At 38.0% G+C, this 26312-nt stretch overlaps 1 protein-coding gene across 1 annotated transcript in view; it reads right to left on the bottom strand.

Moving 5' to 3' along the window:
- DIS3L2 (DIS3 like 3'-5' exoribonuclease 2) overlaps positions 1-19317 on the bottom strand; it is a 586325-nt gene extending 567008 nt beyond the window's left edge. Inside the window, exon 1 of the mRNA XM_078776999.1 lies at positions 18909-19317. Coding sequence (XP_078633125.1) covers positions 18909-19014 — 106 coding nt within the window. The 5' untranslated portion in view covers positions 19015-19317. The remainder of the gene's footprint in view (positions 1-18908) is intronic.
- Between the last annotated feature and the right edge of the window lie 6995 nt (positions 19318-26312).

The following is a 26312-nucleotide window of genomic DNA, read 5'->3' as shown; positions in this document are numbered from 1 at the left end:
GTATGTAGATACAGTATTTAAAAAGGCAGAAAAATTGTTGATATAAACCAAAAAGCTAAAATAAAAAAAAATAAAAAAATGGACCAAAAAAAGTCAAGGTTCATGAAAGAGCTAGAAGACAGAATGTATCCGGACGCAAAATACCAAAAGGAACAGCAGAAAGAGAGGGGACACCCACCAACAGCAGGGTTGAAGGACAAAATAGAGGGAGACTTCGACAAACAATGCGTGTGGGGAGGGAAGGACGCATGAGGCGGACAAGTTGGATTCGGTGGCAAGCTCTCGGGAAGGAAAAAACTGGAAATTCGGAAGGAGGTGGCCTTGAGGGATGAGGGAAGGTGTTAACGGGTTTCAAAAGATCATGGATTTCGATGGAGAATGCTTCCTAATGGATCCTAAAATATGGAGGTCATAATGAGAATTTTTTTTAAACACAGAGGACAAAGCTTGTGAAAGAGCTGGCCAACTTAGGGTAGTGGTGGACAGACTGACAAGTGGGTATAAGTATAGGAGTACAGGCAATCAAGGTTCAAGCAAACAAACATCAGCATGGAAAAGCAGAGCTATATGAAGAGATCTGTAGAGGCATGACTCCACCACTAACCACTACCCAAAAGGGATGAGTTCAATGCTCAAAATTCATAAATTCACGTCAACACGAGTCCAAAGACATGACTGCGTGCACGTCATTGGTTTAAGTAACTGTCAATATCTTATTTGTTTCCATACATTTACCAAAAAGAGGACCTTTCACAGCCTTGGTAAAGATAATGTCAAAGTTATGGGAGAAGTTCAGTGAAACTTCCCTTATCGTTTGTTTGAAGTTCAGGAGATGTCTATTGTTGACTGATGGAGACATTTCTCACATAATGCTGACCAAAGCAAAATCCAGAATGATGTTTTTTGATCATTAAATTGAAGAGGAATGAATAGCTGCAGACTATTTGCCTTAGTTATATATATATATATAGTTATATATATATATAGTTATATATATATATATAGTTATATATATATATATAGTTATATATATATATATATAAGTAGTGTAATAATGTTGCTTCTGGGACACCTCCGTTTAACATGGGAAATCCCTATCTAATGTCATTTACCCCCTTGTCTTTTTCAAAAATCATAAACACCTCTATTTCTCCCACCCTCATCTTTATGAACCTTTTGTCTGTAGTACCTATCCTTAATGTTGTTCATTAGACCACTCAAACACTACAAATATTTGTTTTCTCTTATAGACCTATCATCCTTCTTCTACATATCATCTGGCAGATTAATCTTTGACCCACTCAAACATTGACCCATTCACTTCCATATTAATTCTTTCCCTCCCTCATTGCCCCTAAACACCTATATTTCTCTCACCCTGTTCTTTACGAACCTTCTAACCTTTTGACATGTTATCCTTATTCATTAGACCACTTAAACACCTGTGATCCTTCTGACCTCATGGACCTTTTAACCTTTTACTCTTAATATCATCTGGTGAATATAACCCACTCAAACAACGACCCTACAAATATTTGTTTATGCGTGGGAAATAATTTAATTCTCCTACAACTCTCTTCACCATCTAATATATTAACAAAAAATATGTTTGAGTTTGGTTCTTTATTAAGATATTTTAACTGAGCTAAGATAAAATGGTAAACCTCCCTCAATGTTCTTGCTTGAGCGCCTCCAGTGCCACATACCATTTTTTGGTAAGCTCCGCCCACTTTTTGGTAAACCACGCCCATTTTTACTAAGCCCCGCCCACTTTTTGTTAAACCACGCCCACTTTTTACTAAGCCTCGCCCACTTTTGCTAAGCTCCTCCCACTTTTGCTAAGTCCCACCCACTTTATAAACTCTTCAGCATTGTATCATTTCCAGGTAATACATTACATCATTTTCAGGGAATTTCCATCACATCATTTCCAGTTAAGACACGCCCAGGGAATTTCCACAGGAAGACACACCCAGTCCTTATAAAAGGCACCGACCACACAGGCTTTTTCAAACACGCTTTCTGCTTCACTTGAGAATGGACTACTATGCCGAAATGGAATGGGATAACTTTGCTATTCCATGGAGTCCTACTACCTGTGTAGAACTCAACCTTCAGATTGATGAACTGGACTCGAACCTCTTATCAATGGAGGTAAGTTTGTTTATTTATTTATTTATTTATTTAATTTTTTTTTTTTTTTTTTTTTTTTTTTTTTAAGATGAGACTCGTGTAAGAGTTAACAAAGTTTATTTTAATATTCATAAAGCTTGATTTATACAAATAAAAAATATTGTATTAAATTAATACATTGTTATTTTCTTTCACAGGAAATTGTATCTGAGATACGAAATGAAAATTCTGCTTTTAACACAACTTGGGATGAAGTTATTTTTTTGTTTGAAGACATTTTGAACAACCAAGACCCCCAGAACGAGTTCTACCTTGATGACCCAGCCAAAGAGTTATACCTTGGAGATCCACAAAATCCTGAAAAAGAGTTTTACCATGATGATACTTGTTGTGAGTTATCAAAACAAAACCCACTGAACAAGTTCTACCTTGATGAGCCAGAATACAAGTCATACATTGGAGACCCACAAATTTCTGAAAATTGGGAAAGGAGAGTTCTCCCTGATGGTCCGCAGTTATACTATGTGAGACACATCATAGAAACCCTAAAAAATTGGGCAAGGAGAGTTCTCCCTGATGGTCCGCAGTTATACTATGTGAGACACATCATAGAAACCCTAAAAAATTGGGCAAGGAGAGTTCTCCCTGATGGTCCGCAGTTATACTATGTGAGACACATCATAGAAACCCTAAAAAATTGGGCAAGGAGAGTTCTCCCTGATGGTCCGCAGTTATACTATGTGAGACACATCATAGAAACCCTAAAAAATTGGGCAAGGAGAGTTCTCCCTGATGGTCCGCAGTTATACTATGTGAGACACATCATAGAAACCCTAAAAAATTGTGAAATGGGAATTCTCCCTGATGGTCCGCAGTTATACTATGTGAGACACATCATAGAAACCCTAAAAAATTGGGAAAGGGAAGTTTTCCCTGATGGTCCGCAGTTATACTATGTGAGACTTATCACGGAAACCCCCAATATTTCTGAAAATTGTGGTTTTACCTTGGGGACTTGGAAAGATGGTTATATTTTTGGAGACTCGGAATGGGGGTTTTGTTTTGATGACTCGGAATGTGATACCTATCTTGGAGGCTCAACAGGAATGTGGTTATACCTTGGGAACTTGGAAAGTTGGTTTTATTTTGGAGACTCTACCTGTGGGGTTCCTCTTGGAGACTCTTTGGATTCTAAAGCAATGAACAATGTTCTTTATTTAATGACGCTTGATTTAAGCAATATCAAGAAAGTTCGAGGAAGAAAATGCTGGAAAATTCTTTCTTCCCATTTCTACTTCTTCAAACTTAAAAGCCTTGAAAGACAGAATTGGAGGAAGAGGAAAAAAAAAAAGAAATACGTATTTAAAAAAGAAGAAAAGAAAGATTATGTTAGGGTTTGGGTGGGATTTTGAATGTGAGGGTTAGGGATGGGGTTGGGTTAGGGTTGGGATTTTGAATGTGAGGGTTAGGGTTGGGGTTGGGTTAGGGATGGGGTTGGGTTAGGGATGGGGTTGGGTTAGGGATGGGTTGGGTTAGGGTTGGGATTTTGAATGTGAGGGTTAGGGTTGGGGTTGGGTTAGGGATGGGATTGGGTTAGGGTTGGGATTTTGAATGTGAGGGTTAGGGATGGGTTGGGTTAGGGATGGGGTTGGGTTAGGGATGGGGTTGGGTTAGGGTTGGGGTTGGGTTAGGGATGGGGTTGGGTTAGGGATGGGGTTGGGTTAGGGATGGGGTTGGGTTAGGGATGGGGTTGGGTTAGGGATGGGGTTGGGTTAGGGATGGGTTGGGTTAGGGATGGGTTTGGGTTAGGGATGGGGTTGGGTTAGGGCTTGGGTTGGGTTAGGGTTTGTATATTATTATGACTCACTCGCACATACACACACACACAAAAGTTAAGCCCCAACTAAAAAGTTGTGGGATTCTGTGTTTGGGGTTCACAGATTTAAAAACGTATCCCCATTATACACACACAAAAGTTAAGCCCCAACTAAAAAGTTGTGGGATTCTGTGTTTGGGGTTCACAGATTTAAAAACGTATCCCCATTATACACACACAAAAGTTAAGCCCCAACTAAAAAGTTGTGGGATTCTGTGTTTGGGGTTCACAGATTTAAAAACGTATCCCCATTACATTTTATTTATTTATTTATTATTTTCAAGGGTATTACCTGCTTACTTGTGTTTTTTGTAATTCTTGTGAGTAAAATGAACCCAAGATTTCTTCTCCATTTAAATCATATAATTTGTAGGTCCAAGGGACTGTATCCATTACATCAATGATTTTAAATAATTCACGAGTCCATTTTTGTGTATAACCTTTCTCAAAATGACTTTTCCATTTGTATATTCTTACAATATCACCAACTTTAAACTTGGGCTTTCTCAAATTAATCTCCTTTTCATATTCTAATTTTGTAAATGTTTCTGATGGTTTTGATTGTGTTGATGAATGAACTGTATTATTGTAATTATCTACAATATCCTGAATTAAATACACCCATTTTTGAGAACCGAGTTGTGTGAATTTTTTATATAATTTCTCTTTTAAAGTACGATTAAAACGCTCAATAACAACTGCCTTTCCTTCATTAAAGGTGCTGTATAATTTAATACCCTTCCCCTTAAGAAATTTCATGAATATTTTGTTATAGAACTCTGTTCCCTCATCAGTCCATAACTTCTTTGGTTTCCTTTTATCCCGATCAAATATTAGCTTAAAGGCTAACATTAAAGTATCACCCCTTTTATTTTTTAAAGGGACAACCCAGGCAAATCTACTCCTCAAATCAATAACGGTTAAAGCATACCTGTATCCCCTGTCATTATTCAATTCAATTAAATCAGCGGACCATATGTGGTCAGTGTATTTAGAATAAACCTTCCTTCTTTTAAACTTTGTGATTATAGGTTTGTGTAATTCTTCAGCCAAAAGCTCCTCAGTCTTGATGGCATCATTAGAGCCTAATAGTTTTTTGAGGAATAACCAAGACCAAGTTTCAATTTAGCATTTATCAAATTTCTCACAATAAACCTATCAACTTTCTCTCTCAACGTTGGATTTTGTATCAAAGACAAATTATACAACATTTCGCTGTCGGCTTTATGTTTTTCAGTCAACGTAGTGGTTTTCCCATAAGCAATATCATGCTTCATACACACTTCGTCAACCCTATTTGTAGGTTTAGACCAAGGTTTAGGATTGTCAGCCTCATCTAATCTTTTATCCAAGTTTGTTCCTGGACCACAGAAAGAATACCCTGGAAGGTGTAATTCCCCTGGAATTCCAGTTGTTGTAAATTTACTTCCTGACAGAAACTTTTGTATGTCTCCTCCTCTTTTAGGAGAGATGAATTGGCACTTTTTAGAGCCACATACTTGACATATTCCTTTTTGATAAACTCTATTATTTTTAGCTTTAACATAAGAGATATTTTTAGATTTAGTTTTCTTTTTACATTTGAGACAATAACTCATATTTATTTATCAGAAAAATTCCGACAGAGTATCAAAACCTTTTTGGTTTTCAACATATACATTTCAATCTTTATTTTTAAAACATAAAGAATCCTAAGGAATGCCTTCACTCTCTCCTCCATTTATTTACAAATAAAAACTAACTAAAGTCAATGACACCAACATCATCAATCACATAATCTTTTCCTTCTTCTTCTTCTTCTTCTTCACCACTTTCTCGTTTAAATCTCTGAAATTGAAGACATTGACGTTCTTATTTTTGAAACCATTATCTTCATAAGAGTTGTTAATTCTTTAATTTCCTCTTCGGTGCGTTGAGATTGATTTATTTGCTTTAATACACTCAATCTTTTATGAATCTCAGTGATTTCCATCTTTTTATATTTTTCCTCCCTCTCTCTTTGCTCCCTCTCCTCCTCCTCCATTTTCTCCCTCTCCTCCTTCTCCTTTTTCTCCCTTTTCTCCCTTTCCTCCTTCTCCTTTTTCTCCCTCTCCTCCTTCTCCTCCCTCTCCCTTTCCTCCTTCTCCTTTTTCTCTCTTTCCTCCTTCTCTTCTTCAACTCCTTCCTCATCCCTTGCTACCCTTGAGTTTGAACCCCAAAGAATATTATACATATACTCATCTGGATTTTGAGATATTCTTGTATCTATAATTATTTTTCTCATAATAGGATACCAATAAGATTTGTTGACGATTTCTAAAAGAGTTTTATATTTCATAACTTTGAGAAGTTCATTTTTATTTAATATTTTAAACAAGTCTCTATTTGTGGGTTTAACAATATCAGTATAAGGCCAGTTTTTTATGACAAAATTCCCATGTATATGCTCCAAATCATAAGGTATGTAATACCGAGCACCCTTTTCTTGTAGGTATCCTTGAATACAAAAATTATAATTCTCTTGTAGTCTTCTTCCTGCCATTTATGTATCAGAAATATATGTGAGATTAATATTATGACAGGTAATACCACCCCATCTTCCCACTACCAAATCGGTTTGTATTCCTCGGCTTTCTATCCTTATCTCATTACCTTCCTTCTTTGTCATGCGAACCATCGCTATACTATCATATATTTTTATTTTCTTAAAATCACGTATTTGTTGTTTACTAATTGTACTTCCACATAAATCCTTATCTTCACCAAGTGGATAATATTCTTCTTTACGAGACTGATTTAAATCATGTAGGTCTTCTATGTTTATTGAAAAAGACCAATTATACCCTAAATCAGGCATATCATACCCCCATTTATTAATTCGCATATTAACTAAATGTCCTTCTTTATAAAATTTAATTGTAAGCAGGTAGTTAAATTCAATGAGGAAAGGTGTATGGTCAGTATAACCAGGTGTTGTGGTTGTAAATTTTACTTGTTTCACAAAACGTGCTGTTTTCTTTAAAGATATATATTGTGATAAATCACTGAATCTAATCAAGTCATTCGCATCTGTAGGGTTTGGATAATTGATTAATTTATAAGTATTCTTCATATTAATATTTTTACTTACACTATATTTTTGTCGTTCAGCCTGTGCCTTTGTATAATAATTTGATAAATCATTATCCTGAGAGGATTTTCCAAAGATAGAACCATCTTTTCCAACATAGGTCATTTATATTAGATAAAAAATGATATCATAAAAATTTTCATTATTGTTGAGTTGAAATAATACATATAAACATAATTGGCCACAACATTTAGAATTAATTTCTTGAACTTGGAATGTTTGATAAACACCATTCTGTAAGAATTGTATTACTTCAACAGGTGGTGGCATACCATAACTATCAAAATAATATTTATCCTGACTATTATGAATACAAACCCAATGAGAACCATTCTGTGTGTCTAAATTCATAATAATATTCTTTGTATTCTTATTTATATGTGTTAATTCATCTCTCATACAAATAACCACATTATCAATTTTTAGTGTTTTACAATACTTAGCTAGTTCTATATTTGACGTTGTATTCTTTCCAAATTGTTTAAACCATTTATCCATTTATTTATGAGAAAGATACAATCCATTACCCCGTTTAGTTAGTTTAACACCCGCTTGAGCGATAGAGGAAAGCATATCTCCAACCAACAATCTAGCTTTATCAGGTAGACTTTCAAGTTTTTGAGCAAAATCTACAATTACACCACTTCCACTAATTTGTTTCTCCAACTCCTTGTTATGTCTTTCCAATTCTTTTTGAGCTTTTAGTTGTGCCTTCCTTTCGTTAGCAGTTTTTACCGCTGCTGAAATACCACCAGTCAATGCTCCCGCCGCACTTAAACCAGCAAATAAAGGAATTAGAAACGGGAGAAATCCTCCTCTTGACTCGTCTATTGAATATTTCTTTAACATAGGTTTCGTCATTTTAATTTTAAGTGATCCAACATCATTTAGTGTTTTTACTTGTGTGTGTGTGAGTAAAACATCAATTCTTACAGCTCCTTTTCTTTGAATTGTATTAACATTAATAATACAAGGCTTTTGATTTTGAATACAAGATGTTAATTTATTAAGATTGATTTGATTAACATATACCCCAACCATTTATTTATGAGAAAAAACCTATGTGATATTAATCATAACACCATTATCTGTATTAATCTGTAATTCTGTTTCCTCCAAAAGCAAACAATATGCATTAACCTCTTCACTCTCCCCTCTTTCAATGTATAGAGAAGTATCCACTCGATTAGACTTTATAGTTTCCTTTTGAGAACTCAGGTCAATTGCGTAGATTGTATAAAGTTTTTGAAACGCAACCATATCCAAAATAGGATCATTATTACCATTACTTTCACACACCTTTTGGTAGGACTTGTAGGCTTCCGCATAATCATTTTTTTCCCAATCAATTTCCAATCTATCTCGCGGATAAAATGTGCCATCAAGAGAAACCCGAAGTTGTTTCACCTTTGCATTATCACTCAGGGCATTATTCTTATTAGTACCGTCCTCTCCATCTGGTTTTTTAAAAATGAGCCAGAGGTATCGTGGCTTTCCTTGAAGAACACCTAAATTCCAAGTGTAGGTAGTGTGTTCCAGTTTAACGTGTTGACATCTTCTTTTAAGGTATGATACATTTAGCGGTTTCTTTGAGTTAAGTCTTCTATTTAACATCTCTTCCGTTTTAAGATTAGGAGTATATTCACTGATATACCAACACAAATCATTAATAACAAATTTATTATTTTCTCCAAAAGCATTTTCATCCCCAAAAAGCAATCTATTTACATTATCATTCCTTTGTAGTTGAAATCTAATTTTAAGCCCATACAAAACTTTATCATAATCACAAAATCCAAATATACCTTTCAGAGGTACTGCTACGGTAAAACTATTCTCAGCTTTTGCGTCATCATTATACATTGACTTCCTTTGACTATAACCAGGGTCTGCGTTTGTACCCGTTGACATATCAGGAATAAAACCCTCAACAGCTCCCTTACCCATTCTATCACTAAACGAATATAGTGTAAATTTCATCATTTCAGATGTAGCAGAGACATAATCAACCGCTTCAACCTCTTGTGTTCCAATATACAGGCGGACACTGTCAAACATTTTCCAGAAGAAATCATTTACGAGTGTAGCATTAGTATTATTCGCAGCCTTAGTGAATTTAAATTTACACAGCAAGAAACTATCAGCTATATTCAAGTAAGTTTGTTGATTATTTATTTCAAAACTTTTTGTTCCGTTTGAATTCCAGTCTGTTCCTGTTATAGCATTTACCTTAAAATAGTCTTCCTTTTTAGTGGAGTTTGAAATGATAATCGTATCATCCAAATCATAGATACTATCAATCGCTTCCATACTTGTATTTATATAGCATTAAAATTGTTGAAACCCTGACCCAAGTATTTTAATGATTTTTTGTCGTTCTTGTGAAGATAGTTGAGTTTTACCTTTTTTTATTTCTTTGATTGCTTGTAATTTATGAGACTCCTTTTGAGCATCTTTTATACTCTTTATAGCACCCGCAACGGAGCCCACGGCAGAAGCAGTTGAACCAATTAGGTCTTTATGTTTAAGGATGGTTGAACCAATACCCATTAGAGTATCAATTATCCCATCTCCTTTATTTCGAAATTGATGACCTACACCTCGTTGTCTCTTAGGTTTATAGTATCCTCTACCCACATACCTTGTATAGTCTGGTGAAAGGAACATGCCCTCCCCTGTAATTATTTTATATTTTCCCAACTCGTGTTTTCTCACAATAACCATTATTTATTTATTGAAAAACTTCACGTAGGTGAATTCTGATGGATATAATTTCATCATTAAAGGATATCATACGATTATCTTGGTCGGTTATCCTAAAATTTACTCTGTATATGGTTTTTCCTGACACAGGTAAATAGACAAGATTTTTTGGTTCCATATTAAATTTATAACCAATCGGGGTTGAGTATGCACTGAATGAAAATATTGTATTTGTTCTTATTCCATCGTTATAAGCACCATCAATCAAATCACAATGAATTAATACTGAATTTATACCGGAGGATATTTGGATAACATTATCACTGTAAAACGTCCCGTTATTTTCAATCTTTTTTGAAGAGAAACCCAATAGCTCTCTAAACGAATTTTCAATCGTGAAATCAACTTTATAATTATTTTTAAGTTTAATAGTTGATTTTGAAGTGTGTTTTTGAATATCTATTACAATATTTTTTGGTTCATCACCTTTTTCTTTCATAAGGCGAGAGACTTCTGAAGATATTTGAGAAATCTCGTAAGCTCCAGGTGAAACGGTTATAGTTTTATATCCACTTCCTGGATTATAACTAAACTTGTTGTTTTTCTCTGTGATATTAAAAAGGGTATTGTAAGTTTCCATTGACAACAAAGATGCCTCATATGAGGTAAGGGGGTCAAGTTGTAGTGGGTAAGGGAATGAAGCTGTGTAATCGCTCGTTGTGAAATTAAAACTAAGAATTGTGCTTCTCATCTTATTTAATATCTAATAAAATATCTTTGTATTGACATTTATTAATTATTTTCATGTTCATCAACTGATCTAAAATGGCTGAGGATTCATTAAAACAATTGTTGTTTCCAGCCTTCTTACTACCTAACAACAATAATAGCCTATTAACTAATTGTGATGGGTCATTTGGAAGAAAACTAACACCCGAACCAAGCTTACTTAAAGCATCAATAATATGTTTCTCCTTCTCATTCTTCTTACTTTTACCAGCAACAGAAACTCCATAATCAAGTGCATTTAGCAACTCAATATATACCCTATCTTCCTCTCTTTCCATATCAAGTGGTTCCTCAAAATATTTTGAACCGCTGAATCCGGGGTTTGTTAGAAGAAACATTAATCTTGGAGTTAATTTAACATTTGGTTGAGTAGAACTCAAGAACATCAATTCATCATTAAATATCAATACCTTTTCTTCCACAAGATGAAACACTGCTGGTTCTTCTGTTGGAATGAGACCTGCTCTGGTTTTTGAACCCGCCGAATATTCATTGTTTTGAAGAGCTTCCACAACATAATTAGGGGGTTGATTTACCTCCTCAAGTTTCCGAAATAATCCCTCGTCATCATATTCTAATTCACCAAGTTCTTGTTTTGTTATCTGACTAAAATCTTTGAGCATTTGAAGTTTTTTCGGAGTAAATTCTACCGTGGGAACTGTAGGGTGTTGAGTTTTCAAAAGTGGTTTAAAGAATTTCTCTTGTTTTCTTTCAAAGGCTTCTTCACCAGTTAGTTTCTGTCTCCGTTTCTTCTTTATCTCTTCCTGTTGTTTAACAACTTTTGAAACTAATTGTTGATGTTCCTTAAACTTTCTTTCTCTTTCTTCAGTATTCATTTTCTGTATTTATTTATTGAAAAATATCATTTAGTATCTCATCTTGTTTCACAACAATATATTTATATTTTCCAATCGTGTGTTTCATATAATTTTCAAATTCTTTTTTACTACATAACGTAGAGCAATTATCTCTCCAAAAATTATTTACATCTATTGAATTTAACTTAAATAAAATAAAAGTATTGGCATTGTTTCTTATTGAGCGTCGAGGGAGTTGAAAATATGATTGACTAAGATATATACAATTACAAGAAGAATGTCTCCCTCTTGTATAGTAGCTATCCATTACTGTTTGGTTTCTCTCATTAACACAATCATCAAAGATGACAAGGTTCTTTTTTGATTTATCTAAATCTTGAGGTGAAGGTATATCATCCGTATTATCACTGAGAATACAAGTTATGGGTTTCGATTTTGATTTCTGTGTATCACAAAATAATTGTATTATATCATCAATATTATAATCATTTAGTTTGTTTTGAAGTTTAAATAAACCGATAATGTCTTCCTTTTTAAGACCCGCATTAAAACCCTGTGAGAGTAGTTGATACTCGGGTTGAAAACTTGACTTTGTAAAAATTATTAAATTATCATAATCTAAAAAATTAGAACCAAGGAGCATCTTTAAAAGTAAACAGGTTTTTCCACATCCGCTTGAACCAACTATTAGACATCTCAATGAATTTGGAATGTTTTTATGGTTATTAAATTTTATCTTATTTTCCCAAACGGGTAAAAAATCATTCATTTATATATTTGGAAAACAAGTTATCCAACTTTTTTTGAGCTATTTGAGAAACTCTATATTTTATCCTGAGTTCGGGTTTAATTTCAAAATAATCCATTATTTTATTTATATAGTATCTTGTATTAACATTTCCATTAAAATTATTTTGAATAATAAATATCATTAAACCCTTATACATTTCCTCAATACAATTAGTCTCTTCCCTTGAAAGAAATGGTGTATTATCATCACAATACTTAACATTCATCTCTCTTATTAATCTTGTAAAGTAATTCATTTTTGGTTCTAATTTAAAAGAGTTATATATTTTTTTATATTTCTTATTATCATTAATTAAAATTAAATCACAGAAAATACATTGTTTATATGAATCCTCATCATTAAGCCCCACTCTATCACAAGCCGGACAATTCTCTAATTTATCATATGGAGAGTCTGGAAATTCTAAATATCCTTCAGAACTTATCATATTTATGTGGTAAATTTTTACTTAAACTAAACGCAAGTTTATTCATTAATAAATACAATGTTTCAAAGCACAAAAGACAAATTTCAATCAATCTCTACTTCGGTGGAAGATATAGAAAAATATGTCAAAGATGTTAAATTGAACAAAGATAAATATGGAAATTTTTGGGTAAAACCAGTTATGGAAAATAACATGAGCCCCTCTATTTCATTTAAAGGAAGAGCTCTAACTATACCTGGAAAGACATCCATTAAAGTAAATCTAACAAAAGTTTCTCCTCTACTCCTGGCAATTTATTCAAAGCTTGAAAAAGTGATTGACCACGATACTTTGAAAAAGAATGATAAGACCATTAATAATTCTAGAGGAGACATTTGTATTTTCTTTAATAATCCAAAGGGTGTAGATCTAAGTAAAATGAATGATGTTAATATTTCTGGTGAAATGTCATTTCGTTCTATGATAGTTAGAGATTATTTAAAGATAACTTTTGATATAAAAATTGTAGAGATTGAATCTGTTAATGAAAGAAAGTATATAGATATTGATGGGAATATTTTTCTTGCTAATTAAATATGAGTCAATACAGCAGTGAAGATTTTACTATTTCATTGAACTCAGACGATAGTGATGATAGTATTTCATTGAACTTGGACGATGGTGATGATAGTATTTCATTGAACACAGATGATAGTTATGATACTAATAGTTTGTGCTCAAATGATAGTTATGAGAGTAGCTTTATTGATGACTCTGAGTATGATTCTGAGTATTCATGTGATAGTTATGACTTAGATGACTCTGAGTGAAAAAGTGTTTTAGTTTAAGCACAGCGATATATATAAAACGGAGCTGTAAAGCTCAAAAGTGTTTTATTTTAAGCACAGTGATATATATAAAACACCACGTTTTCTCACGCTATAAATATGGTTTATTGTGATACTTGCGAGAAGGAAGTAAAATATTATAAACAACATATTCTCACCGCAAAACATACATACAACATTTTAAACAAACTTTCCCCTCTTCCACCTGAAACAAAACACTGTTCTACATGTAATAAAAATATCCTCAAGAAAGGCTTCAAAATACATCTTAAAACAAATCTACATTTATCAAATTTTATCACAACTAAAAACTCTGATGGAGCATTCAAAGGACATATTAAAATAAGAGTCTTTAACTTCAAACCTCCTGAACCAGAGTCTATAGTTGATGCTGTAGAAATAGTTAAACCTGCTGTTCAAACGTTGATTGAAAAAACACTAAAGGAAATGAAACCACTTAAATTTTATATGGGAGTAAAATTAGAAATGACAAAGGATGAAGGAGTTATAGATGCACCATACATGAGAACTGAGCCACACTTTATATCTTCATATCAAGATTTTAAAACATCAGGAGTCTATGATGAACTTATTAAACAAGAGCAAGATGTGGATAATTCAATCGTAGGAAGTGGATTCAATATAGGAAAAATTATTTACATAGACATTCATATTCTTAAATCAGATCCTCTAAAAGCTTCTTCTTACATTGATTTACCCAGTGTTATCAAAAATAGAAAAGCAGTTATCAATATCAAAAATAAAGACAATAAATGTTTTCTCTGGTCTATTTTAGCACACTTACATCCTCCACATTTTCATGATGAAAGAGTATCTCATTATAAAAAATATGAGAATACATTAAATACGAAAGATCTAAAGTTTCCGATGACTTTAAATGATATTCCTAAATTTGAAAAGATGAATAATTTATCAGTTAATGTTTATGGTCTAACAGAAACAAACAACATTCAGGTTTTAAAGCTTTCTGACAATTGTAAACAAACTCATATTAATCTTCTATATTTTAATTCAGACGAAAATTCACATTATACATACATCAAAGATATTGCTAAATTAATAAAACCACAAGTCTGTAAGAGAACAAATAAAATATATATTTGTTTGCGTTGTCTTAACTTCTTCAATTCACAAGAAAGATTAGATAAACATTCAAATTATTGTGGCGAACATAAATCAACGGTAATCAATATGCCTAAAGAAGGCTCAAAGATCACATTCAAAGATGAAAATAAAAAGATCAAACATCCATTTGTTATATATGCTGATTTTGAAAGTATTTTAGAAAAAATTGATACTGCTTCTCAAGATCCAAAAGAATCATACACAAATAAATATCAAAAACATACTCCTTGTGGTTTTTGTTATTATATCAAATCATCCGTTGGTGATAAATATAACAAGTTAGAGATGTATAGAGGCTCAAATACCCCAGAGGAGTTTGTGAAACGACTAGAAAAAGACTGTGTTCGATTAACCAAGATAATGAGAGAAACCAATAAACCAATGTCCTTAACAAGTAAAGAAAAAAGGGAATTTATAAAAAACAATGTCTGTCATATTTGTGAGGAGAAAATTGGTAAAGGTCTAAAGGTTAGAGACCATTGTCATCTCACTGGTAAATATAGAGGTCCGGCTCATCAAAGTTGTAATATTAATTATCAACTCCCCTCTTTCATTCCTGTCTTTCTTCATAACAACGCTCATTATGATACACATCTATTTATCAAGGAACTCTCAAAGACTTCTGGAAGTATCTCAGCAATTCCAAACACGGATCAGAAATACATTTCATTCACAAAAACAATTCACACATCTCCTATTACTCATATCAGATTTCTTGATACATTTAAATTCATGGCAAGTCCATTGGTTAACTTGGTTCAAAATCTAAAAGAGTTTCCATGTCTTTCAGAGTATTTTTTAGATAAAGATTTTCTAACACAAAAGGGAATTTACCCCTATGACTATATGGACTCATTTGAGAGATTCAATGAAACACAACTTCCTTCAAAAGAAAATTTCTATAACAAATTAAATAATAGTCATATATCTGATAAAGATTATGTACACGCACAAAATGTTTGGGAAAAATATAACATCAAGAATCTTGGCGAGTATCACGATTTGTATCTCAAAACTGATGTGCTTTTATTGGCCGATGTATTTGAAGCCTTTAGATCTGTTTGTCGCACTGGATATGGATTGGATCCTGCTCACTACTACACAGCACCTGGATTGGCCTGGAGTGCGATGTTGAAAATGACAAAACAAGATTTGGATTTGATAACCGATGTTGATATGCTTTTGATGATTGAAAAGGCAAAAAGAGGTGGAATTTCACAAGTCTGCTCGAGTAGATACGCAAAAGCAAATAACAAATATCTTCCAAATTATGATCCAACGAAAGAGAGTTCTTACTTGATGTACTATGACGCGAACAACCTGTATGGCTGGGCAATGTCTCAGGCTCTTCCTTATGGAAAACTTAGATGGGTAAAGGAAAAAGACTACAAAAACGTTTTACAAGATGTATGTATCTCTACACAAAAAGAATTGGATGAAGAAAAAGTTGGTTATTATTTTGAAATTGATTTAAAATATCCAGAGGAACTCCATAACCTACACAAAGATCTCCCATTTGCTTGTGAGAAAGCAAGTCCAAAGAAAGAATGGTTGAGTGATTATCAACGATCGTTTGATATAGGTGAATCAACAGAAAAATTACTTACTACATTATATAACAAGAAAAATTATGTTCTACACCAAAGAAATTTGCGACAATATTTATCAAAAGGTCTAAGAGTAGAGAAGATCCATAGGGTTCTAAAGTTCAATCAAAGTCATTGGTTAAAGGGGTACATTGATTTTAATACACAAAGAAGAACAGAGTCAAAAACAGATTTTGAGAAAGACTTTTATAAATTGATGAATAATGCGGTCTTTGGTAAGACTATGGAGAATGTGAGGAAAAGACAAAATATCAGACTATCAACATCTTGGGAACAAGCATCAAAATTAATTAATAGACCGAGTTTTACTCGAGCTGAGGTCTTTACTGAGAACTTTTGTGCGATCCATTTGATTAAAGAGAGTATTGAAATGAACAAACCTATTTATATTGGAACAACAATTCTTGATTTATCAAAGTCATTAATGTATGATTACTTTTATAATAACTTGAGGAAGAAATATCAAAATGATGTTAATCTACTTTATATGGATACAGATAGTTTTATTTTGAAAATTAATACCAACGATGTTTATTCAGACATGAAAAGAGACATTAATATCTATGACACGAGTAATTACAGTCCAGAGAGTGAGTTGTTCTCTTCTAAAAATAAAAAGGTGATTGGAAAGTTCAAGGATGAATTAGGAGGAAATGTTATGAGTGAATTTGTGGGATTGAGGTCAAAGGCTTATGCTTATAAATACATTGTGAATAACGTTGAAAAGACTGATAAGAAGTTAAAAGGTGTAAAGAAAAATGTTATTAAAGAAACAATAAACTTTAAGGATTATTATAACTGTTTAACAACAAAGAAAGAAGAGTTTAGAAAGATTAATGGAATAAGAAGTTATAAACATCAATTATATTCAGAAGAGATAAATAAGAAAGCATTGGGGGCTTTTGATGATAAGAGGTTTATTTTAGAAAATGGAATTGATAGTCTCCCTTATGGTTATATAAGTATATAAGTGATAAGATATATATATAAGTGATAAGATATATATAAGTGATAAGATATATATAAGTGATAAGTTAAAAAGGGGGGGGGGGTTGGGGATTTTAACGGGCTACCGCCGCCTTTTTTACTATTATATAAATGATAGAACCAAGTATCAACCAGACTAAAGAGTGGAGGTGTAATCAACCTTGGTATATAAATGGAAAACATAATGAATGTGAAAAATATCAAATAGGTATAATTGAAAAGGCAACTGGTAAAAAAGTTCACAAAACAAATAAGAGAATTAATTTAAATACCGGTGAATTGGGTAAAAAAGATGGAAATATTTTTGAGTGGACGGAAAACTTTGATGGTTGTCAGGAAAATATATACTTTAATTTAAAAATGGTATGTGGCACTGGAGGCGCTCAAGCAAGAACATTGAGGGAGGTTTACCATTTTATCTTAGCTCAGTTAAAATATCTTAATAAAGAACCAAACTCAAACATATTTTTTGTTAATATATTAGATGGTGAAGAGAGTTGTAGGAGAATTAAATTATTTCCCACGCATAAACAAATATTTGTAGGGTCGTTGTTTGAGTGGGTTATATTCACCAGATGATATTAAGAGTAAAAGGTTAAAAGGTCCATGAGGTCAGAAGGATCACAGGTGTTTAAGTGGTCTAATGAATAAGGATAACATGTCAAAAGGTTAGAAGGTTCGTAAAGAACAGGGTGAGAGAAATATAGGTGTTTAGGGGCAATGAGGGAGGGAAAGAATTAATATGGAAGTGAATGGGTCAATGTTTGAGTGGGTCAAAGATTAATCTGCCAGATGATATGTAGAAGAAGGATGATAGGTCTATAAGAGAAAACAAATATTTGTAGTGTTTGAGTGGTCTAATGAACAACATTAAGGATAGGTACTACAGACAAAAGGTTCATAAAGATGAGGGTGGGAGAAATAGAGGTGTTTATGATTTTTGAAAAAGACAAGGGGGTAAATGACATTAGATAGGGATTTCCCATGTTAAACGGAGGTGTCCCAGAAGCAACATTATTACACTACTGACTAGGGAATGGGGGATCGGGGAAAGTTGGGGAGTATTGGAGAAAATAGGGGAATATTTACAAGCGGATATGGAGGCCAAATTCCATATTCGCAACATTGCACCCTTCTCTACCCTCGGGGCGTCCCGACCCGATAAATTTTTACCTACTTTAGTGTGGCACGCAATGTAGTTCCCTCTACTATTAACTCTACCCTGAGTGCGACAGTTTTACAGATATTCACAAATGAGTAAATATGTCCCCCTGCGACGTTGCACCCTTCTCCTCACAGAAACACACCCACAGGATAACCGAATCCGGAAAGAATCCTCAAACTAAACATACAGCCGGTAGGGAGCATTATTTACAAGACTACGCTGCTATTTACACTACGATCCAGGACCTGTCTTTGGAGGAACACATGCAGATGTTATGCATAGAGAGAGCGCGCTTGCCAACATCGATACACCAACCCACGAGTGCTCTGTGGCCGACGGCCTTTAATAACGTGCAGAGCACCCTTCCCGAGCATCAACAGCACCACCCCACCACCAATCGGTGCAGTCACCATTGTTCATTGGAATAAAAATAAATGCGACAACCCCTAACCCTGCAGGTGTCTCTTGCTCTTCTTGTGGTGCACTTGGTGTCAACTAAAAGTGGTTCACCTGTATGGCATAGGTGCCACGTTGACCCATAGGTCCATCCCCGGGTGGTGCTTGGCCGCAAACGAACTGCGGTCCATTGTGGGTGGCCACAAACATTGCGGTCCATATGGTGTATCGATCCCGGCAGCAAACAGCGAAAGTGCAGGCCCACAACTGCGCAGCCAGCACCTCTCTCTCCTCTCTCTCTACCCCAAAGCCAGATCCTCGGAGGTGGGAGACAAAAGAAGAAACAAGTGAGTAAGGTGGTAAGGGCGCAAAAGTGCACGCAATGTAAGGTGATGCACACTGGGGGCACATGGGAACCAGGTGAGACAGGTACGTTCCTATCGTACGCCCCCCCCCACCAGGTAACCTACATGGCCCCTCCCTTACCCCTTACTGTATCCACAAAACACAACACTACCCATAAACATCTACTTTACAAATCAACAAACATCCCTACTGTCTTCCCCGTTCCTCCCATATACCAAATTCGTCTTCTCTCCCTCCTAACCAATCAAATTTGCCATTTTCAACTCAACATCAAAATTTGCCATCACCAATTCATCATCAGTCCCTCCTAGGGAGGGAGAGATGGAATCACTCCAATGTCTCATCCACGTCGTGATGCGTCTCACAAATCCAACAGCAATTCTCATTTCTGCAACACAAACAAAGAAAACACAGGTGTGGAGTCATCATCATCACCACAGGTAAGTGGCTGCGTATGGTGCGACAGGTTCATCAATCCTAACTATTTCCTAAATGACTTTAACAACTTTACACTACCCGGGGTCTTTCTCCGGCCAAACCATGGGCCCTCTTACACTATGGGTTCTAAAAACCAATTCCCATTGGCCAAACTGTGGTGCTCTTCAATTTGGGGTCTCACTCCCCCGATTCATCTCCCGGTGCCCTCGTACAATTTCTGGGCTGTGGCGTGTACCTCTCCCAGTGGGTCTACCCACCTGCACACCTCCACCACTGCAGTTGCCTCCGAGCTTACCTGCTCCTTACCCTAACCTAACTACCTGGGGAAGGCCCTCTGGCTCTCTCCCCACTCCGTGCCCTCTCTGGCACTGGGCTGCCCGATCCACACCCGGGATCCTCAGGCACCCACTCACAACTACCGGCTCCCAGAGCCCACCTGCGGCCTCACCTGGCCGACATCCTCACAGTGGTGGAGTGCCCAACCAACTACACACACTAACAGGCTACACGCCCAGCCATTTCCACAACACTAATGCACCCATTCACAACACCATTCTGCAACCGCACCACAAATGCCAATATCCAACCACAATTTACCTGCACCCTCTACCTAACACTTACACTACCCGCCCCGGGTACTCGTGAAAGGGGTCCACTCTTCCCCCATTCACACCTTCGCACCATGCACACCACTCCGTACCACTCACTCCAACTCTCTCCACACACCTGTACCTGCACACCTGTGCTCTCACACCTGGTGCCACCTGCACCCTTCTCTCCCCAAGCGCATTCGCGCTGATCCACAACACTCACTACTCATACACTACTCCACACACCTGTCCAGTTGCACACCTGTGCAATCACACCTGTTCAATCCTCACACACACAGCATCATCTCAGCTAACTACTCCCTTCTGAAACTTGCGCTTCCCAGTCGTCCCTTTAACTATTGCGCTCCCTCGTCATTATCAACCACACTAAACTACCTGCGTCCCCACTACAGGTATCAGTCACTAACTAAACTTAACGTTACCTAAGGTCATCTTCTCTAGATCCCTACACACAATATCCTAACCCACCCGGGCTAGTTTTCACTGCCATACACCCCATAATCTATTGCTCCTTTGCCCCCCACATGGGAAGGATGGTGGATTTGCCATCCCACCACATCGGGGGTCTCTCACTATCAATTTTGCACGTCAAATTTCAACAAATCAAAAATTTGCCAATCCTACTCATCATCTGCCAATCACTACTGCCAATCCTTTGCCAATCACCAAATTTTGTTTTTCTCCAATTTTGGGTCCAAAACACTAACCTCATCACCCAGTCGACCCACTAATACCTCTCGGTGCGCCAATCCCTGTCCAAAGCCCGGCTTCGTAAAGCCAAGCAATGGATGCTGGTTGTTTTGTGCCTGCGGCTGGATGCGTCCGGCATTCGGGGCAGGGACGGGGGCTTACCCGGGCCGAGATCCCACGCATCACCTCGGCGTGGAGCCATCCAATGTCCCGATCTCGACCTGCCGGCACGTCTCACCAAAAAGTGGTCGCCATGACGACCCTTTCTATCGGGCTGCCAGCTCCGCCTAGTGGAGCCTGGACGCGGCCGTTCAAAGCGAGGCCCGGCACGCACCGAGGGCCTGCTTCGGCTAAAAGTCGCTCTAACCTCTAACCCGTGTAACGTCGATGCTTCACCTGGACGCTTACACCCCGCAGCCCGTTCCTTGCTCACACATCCAGCCGTGCCCATGCTCCTCGTACCTTTCCTTACACACCCAGGTGCACCCATCCCACTCACAGCCTTGGTCACACACCTGACCACCGAACACTTTGGCACACATTCGTTGCTCGCACACCTCACCAATACACCGCTTCGCGCCCCCTCCGCGGTCACCTCCTCTGTGACAATTACAGGTGTGCCCTCATTCGCACACCCAATCACGTGCCTCACCACCAACTCCAGCGTGCATTCCCACTCACGCTCTACCATTCCAGGTGTGCATCCTTCCATCCCAGGTGTACATCCTCGCTCACCTGTCACAACTAACTCACGCTCCATGTCACTCCCACTACTTTCACCTCCATTCCTGACAGCGCACTCACCCTTACTCTTGACAGCGCACTCTTTCCTCATGCACCTGTCCGTCACACACCTTCCTCGCGCACACTCTCCCGTCACACCCTCTGTAACACTCACCACAGGTGTGCATTCTTCCTTGCCTTTGACAGCGCACTCTTTCCCCATGCACCTGTCCGTCACACACCTTCCTCGCGCACACTCTCCCGTCACACCCTCTGTAACACTCACCACAGGTGTGCATTCTTCCTTGCCTTTGACAGCGCACTCTTTCCCCATGCACCTGTCCGTCACACACCTTCCTCGCGCACACTCTCCCGTCACATCCTCTGTAACACTCACCACACCGCGCTTCCATGTGCCCCCTCGCACACGCGCTATGACCGACTCACTCTCGCCAGCACCCTCACTCCTTGGCACGCACTTTTTCCTCACACACCCCAGAGTCGGACTTTCTCGCACACCTCCATTTTCGCACACCAGACCTGTCGCACACTTCACCCACGGCCTCTCACGAACACCCGGGTCTATCTCGACCCCCAAGCCTCTTAAATCACCTGGCGCATCATACGCACGACCATATTGGTCACCACTTACACCGGGTCCTCTTCCTCTTCGCTTCTGCTCCATCACCTGCGAATCCCTCATCCGGTTAATGAGCACATCATCACGATCCAAACACAGACTTTGGACCAATTCTTTTACCTCCTCTTTTATCTCTTTCTTATCCTCTCTCCGTCGCTTTTTAATTTCGCTCACCCCTTCTTCCACTTCTTCTAATTTTTGCTTCATCTCCTTCATCTCTTCGTGCGCCCCTTTAAGTTCTTCCTCTAACTCCACTTTATTTTTTTCTATGTGCTCCCGCACCTCCCGCTCTTTAACCTCCATTACCTCTACCACCTTGTCCATTTTCCTCGTCAGGTCCTCATGTACCGTCTGACACTCTTTTTTAATTACCCCTACGTCCTTTTTCATCTCCTTCTGTGTCGATTTTAAACCCTCTATTACCGCTGTGTTCTTCTTTACCTGGTCCCCCAACTCCTTTTGTCCCACTGTCAGTTGTTCTACTCCCAGCGTCAACTCCTCTATACCACCTTGCAATTTTACAGTCCCCTTTCTCACCTCTTTCTCCATGCGCTCCTTACAGTGCCTCACCTCCTCGCGCACTCCTCCGACCTCCTCACTCACTCCTCTTCTGATCTCCTCTCCCATCACTTGCATCTCCTGCCCAGATGCCACCCTCATCTGCTCCATTTCCTCCCTGTGAGCATCCAGTTTGGTTTCTACCCCCATTCTGACCCCCTCTATCTGCTGCTCCATTTGTTTAACTTCCCTTTCCGCTTGGTCCCTCATGTCCCTCAATTTGCCTTCCATACTGTTTTCTAACCCCTCTAACCCATTTTTCACTCCCTCTATCTGATTCTCCTGGGCAGCCATTCTATTTTCTACCCCCGTTAACCCATGTTTCACCTCTTTTATCCCGTTGTCTAACCCCTCAAAATTATTGTCTAACTTCCCAATTTTCTTGTCTAACTCCTCAAAATTATTGTCTAACTTCCCAATTTTCTTGTCTAACTCCTCAAAATTATTGTCTAACTTCTCACCGGTACCCCTCATTTGGCCCTCTAATCGCCCACTATCAACCCTCATTTGCTCACCCAATCGCTCAATCTGGCTTCCCATACTCATCTGTACAGCTGCCTGTAGCTGCGCAATGAGGGCCTGTATGTCAATCGGCTGCATGTTAAAGCCCGGTGATACAGCGGGCTCGGCTACCGCGCGCTCTTGCGAGGCGCCATTTTGCGTGCCTGCTACCCTCGCTGTTTCGCTCTCCTCATGTCCCTCATGTCCCTCAATTTGGTCCTGGACCGACCCTGCTTCACTCTCCCCTACCGGACCCCAGCCGTCTTGATCCGCCATAGCGCGACTTGCAAAATTCGAGTTTCGTAAAACAAAACAAATTTCGGCCGCTCCAAATTTTGACCAAATTTTTTTTTTTCCTCTATTCGTTTTTTTTTTTCAAAATTTGGTCGGGCCTCGAATCCCACTCCTGACACCAATTGTTACAGACACGACTTTGATGTTAAAGTGGGCCGAGCGGAATGGCCGTCGTGTCCGCACAAATTACCCGACTATACTCGACGTTGACGAAGTCGCGCTACGCTGGCTCAATAAGAAAAAGAAGACACCCGGCTGGATTACAATCACACAATACGACACCAGGGGTTCAGTTCTCAAGACCTCCGGAGGAGGTTATATTAAGGCGGAAAAGGTTAGATTACAGGGGCTAGAGGTATATTACAGGAAGACAGGCACTTAGACACACTCTTATATTAACCCCGGACAGACGACAGACACACGGGACAAAATGCTGACTCACACGGGGATTGATGGCAAGGAAAGGCAGGTCGCGATGGCTCAAGGTGCACTCTTGGCTCAAGGCAGAATCGACTCGGTCCGGTCCAGAGATGCGGGGAGGTATCGTCGCGCTGGGGGTGGCGGTGGCTTCTCTCTCCAGTCTCCAAGCTGAGGCGCATCTCTCGTCACATCCGGCGCGTGGCCGCGTATATCCGGCGGGGAGTGACACGCCCTCGGCTCGTTAGCTCCGCCTCGTGGAATCGGCACGTTGCTTCTCATTGGGTGCGTGGGGGGGGTTACTGGCTCCGCCCCTGACGAGGAGCTGACAGCCAGCCCCTTCGGGGTAACGCCGTGGAGCGTATGGTCATGGCGGGTAACCGAGCCGGTGTGAGGACGCACACTCCCCGCCCCTCTGTTGTTGTTGTAATTGTTGGTGTAGTTGTTGTTATTGTTGTTGTTTGGGGAAGAAGATGGGAGGAGGTATGGGAAAGGTCCTAAACTCACTACTGATGCCATATAATCACATTCTGGTGCAACGAAGAGTCATAATTAATGGAGACGAGGCCTTAACTGACATAGAATAAGAATAACTAGGAAGATGTCCGAAAGTTGTCTACGTGTGGTGCGGTGGACCTGGGCACGACATTTAATGGGGGAATAAGGGGAAGGTCGGCTCTACTGATTGTTATTTACATGCAATGGGACTAGGGAATGGGGGATCGGGGAAAGTTGGGGAGTATTGGAGAAAATAGGGGAATATTTACAAGCGGATATGGAGGCCAAATTCCATATTCGCAACATTATATATATATATATATATTTTTTTTTTTGAAAGGGTGAATTCGTTTTTGGTGAAGATTTTAATTCGGATACTAGAATTCTTTAAGTGATTCTTCACTATTGAGAGATGGGCCCATAAACGATATATAGCAAGATATCTCAAAACGTTGTAGATGGATTCAGATGAAACTAGGTGGATGATTTGGTTAGATGACATGAAAAAATTGATTTGATCTTCATTCAGGTCCCAATCCAGATCTGGCCTATCAGTAGATACAAAACGTAAACTGTCTGTCTGGCGGCGGAGGGTATGTGCTCTACCAAGTGCCGTTCTAGTTTTTAACAAGTTTCGGTTTCACATTAATATGAGAAAGACCGCTTTCTTGTACTGTGTTGTGGTGAAAGGGCCATGGTTCACTAAAAATGTTTCTAATTGGGAAGATGCATATTCAAAATTGAAAGCACTACTGAGTCACATAGCTGCCCAATAAGACAAAACCCAAGTCTGACGTCTCGACCAACGGACGCTCTCCATGGATCCGTTTTTTACTCTGAGACATTTTTTATCACCTGGGAACCTGAAGGTTGGTTCATTTATCTTCATTTGTAAAGAAACCCAAATCCTAATGTCCATTTGTGTAAGATTTCCTTAGGGAAGTGCGCTGGAGAAGGAGGGAAATGTAGAGAGCTGGTTGATGAGGAGTAATTAAAGTATCTTATCGACTCTGTTTGCCAACGGCGGAATGCTGATTTTTTTTTTCTCATTATCCATGTTAACCCTGTTGTTCTTGTAGATATGGTTTTCTTTCACTTCTCTCCTTATTTTTCCTTCTGCAGATTGTTTATTTATTAGGGGACCAATACATTCTGCCTGGTATCCGATTGATTTTCCACAGATTATTATTACTAGTGAGGCACCCGTGCTACGTACGGGTGGGAGGCCAGAAGCAAACAGACAATGCAGAAACGGCGAATGCTAAAGCATGAAACCAATAAATTCCACATTCCTGTAGCACCTTCAGTCGCACATCAGACATGGACAGCAAGTTCGTGAAGGACTTCCATGAAAAACGTACCAGTTGGCAAACAAACAGGAACGTGTGTTCCATTCCCAGTCTATGGCGAATCTGCATATGGCGATCCGTGAATATCACGCTTAGAAAGTAGAAACCGTCACGGCATTTCGTTATTCACTTGAACTCGATATCTCTTTTTTCATTCCAAACAGCATAACTCCAATCACAAATTAAATAACATTAATATAAAAAATAAACTTTTAACAACATTCGTGACATAAACAAATATTTAAATCCTGATGTGAAGTTCCGTATGGTTGGGTGAACACAATTACGAATTCAAAATCATAATTGTATTCACTCAATTCCAATCATCAATTGATACTTTAACAAAACGATTAACACAATTAACGTTTAACGATTTAACATTACGATTGAATGGAGGTTGTATTTGGATATTATCAAACCCGCACATTGCCGT

This window comes from Myxine glutinosa, chromosome 4, assembly GCF_964187855.1.
Source record: "Myxine glutinosa chromosome 4, kmMyxGlut1.1, whole genome shotgun sequence".
In the NCBI taxonomy this organism is placed as follows: Eukaryota; Metazoa; Chordata; class Myxini; order Myxiniformes; family Myxinidae; genus Myxine; species Myxine glutinosa.
This window is presented reverse-complemented; position numbering and strand designations above follow the sequence as displayed.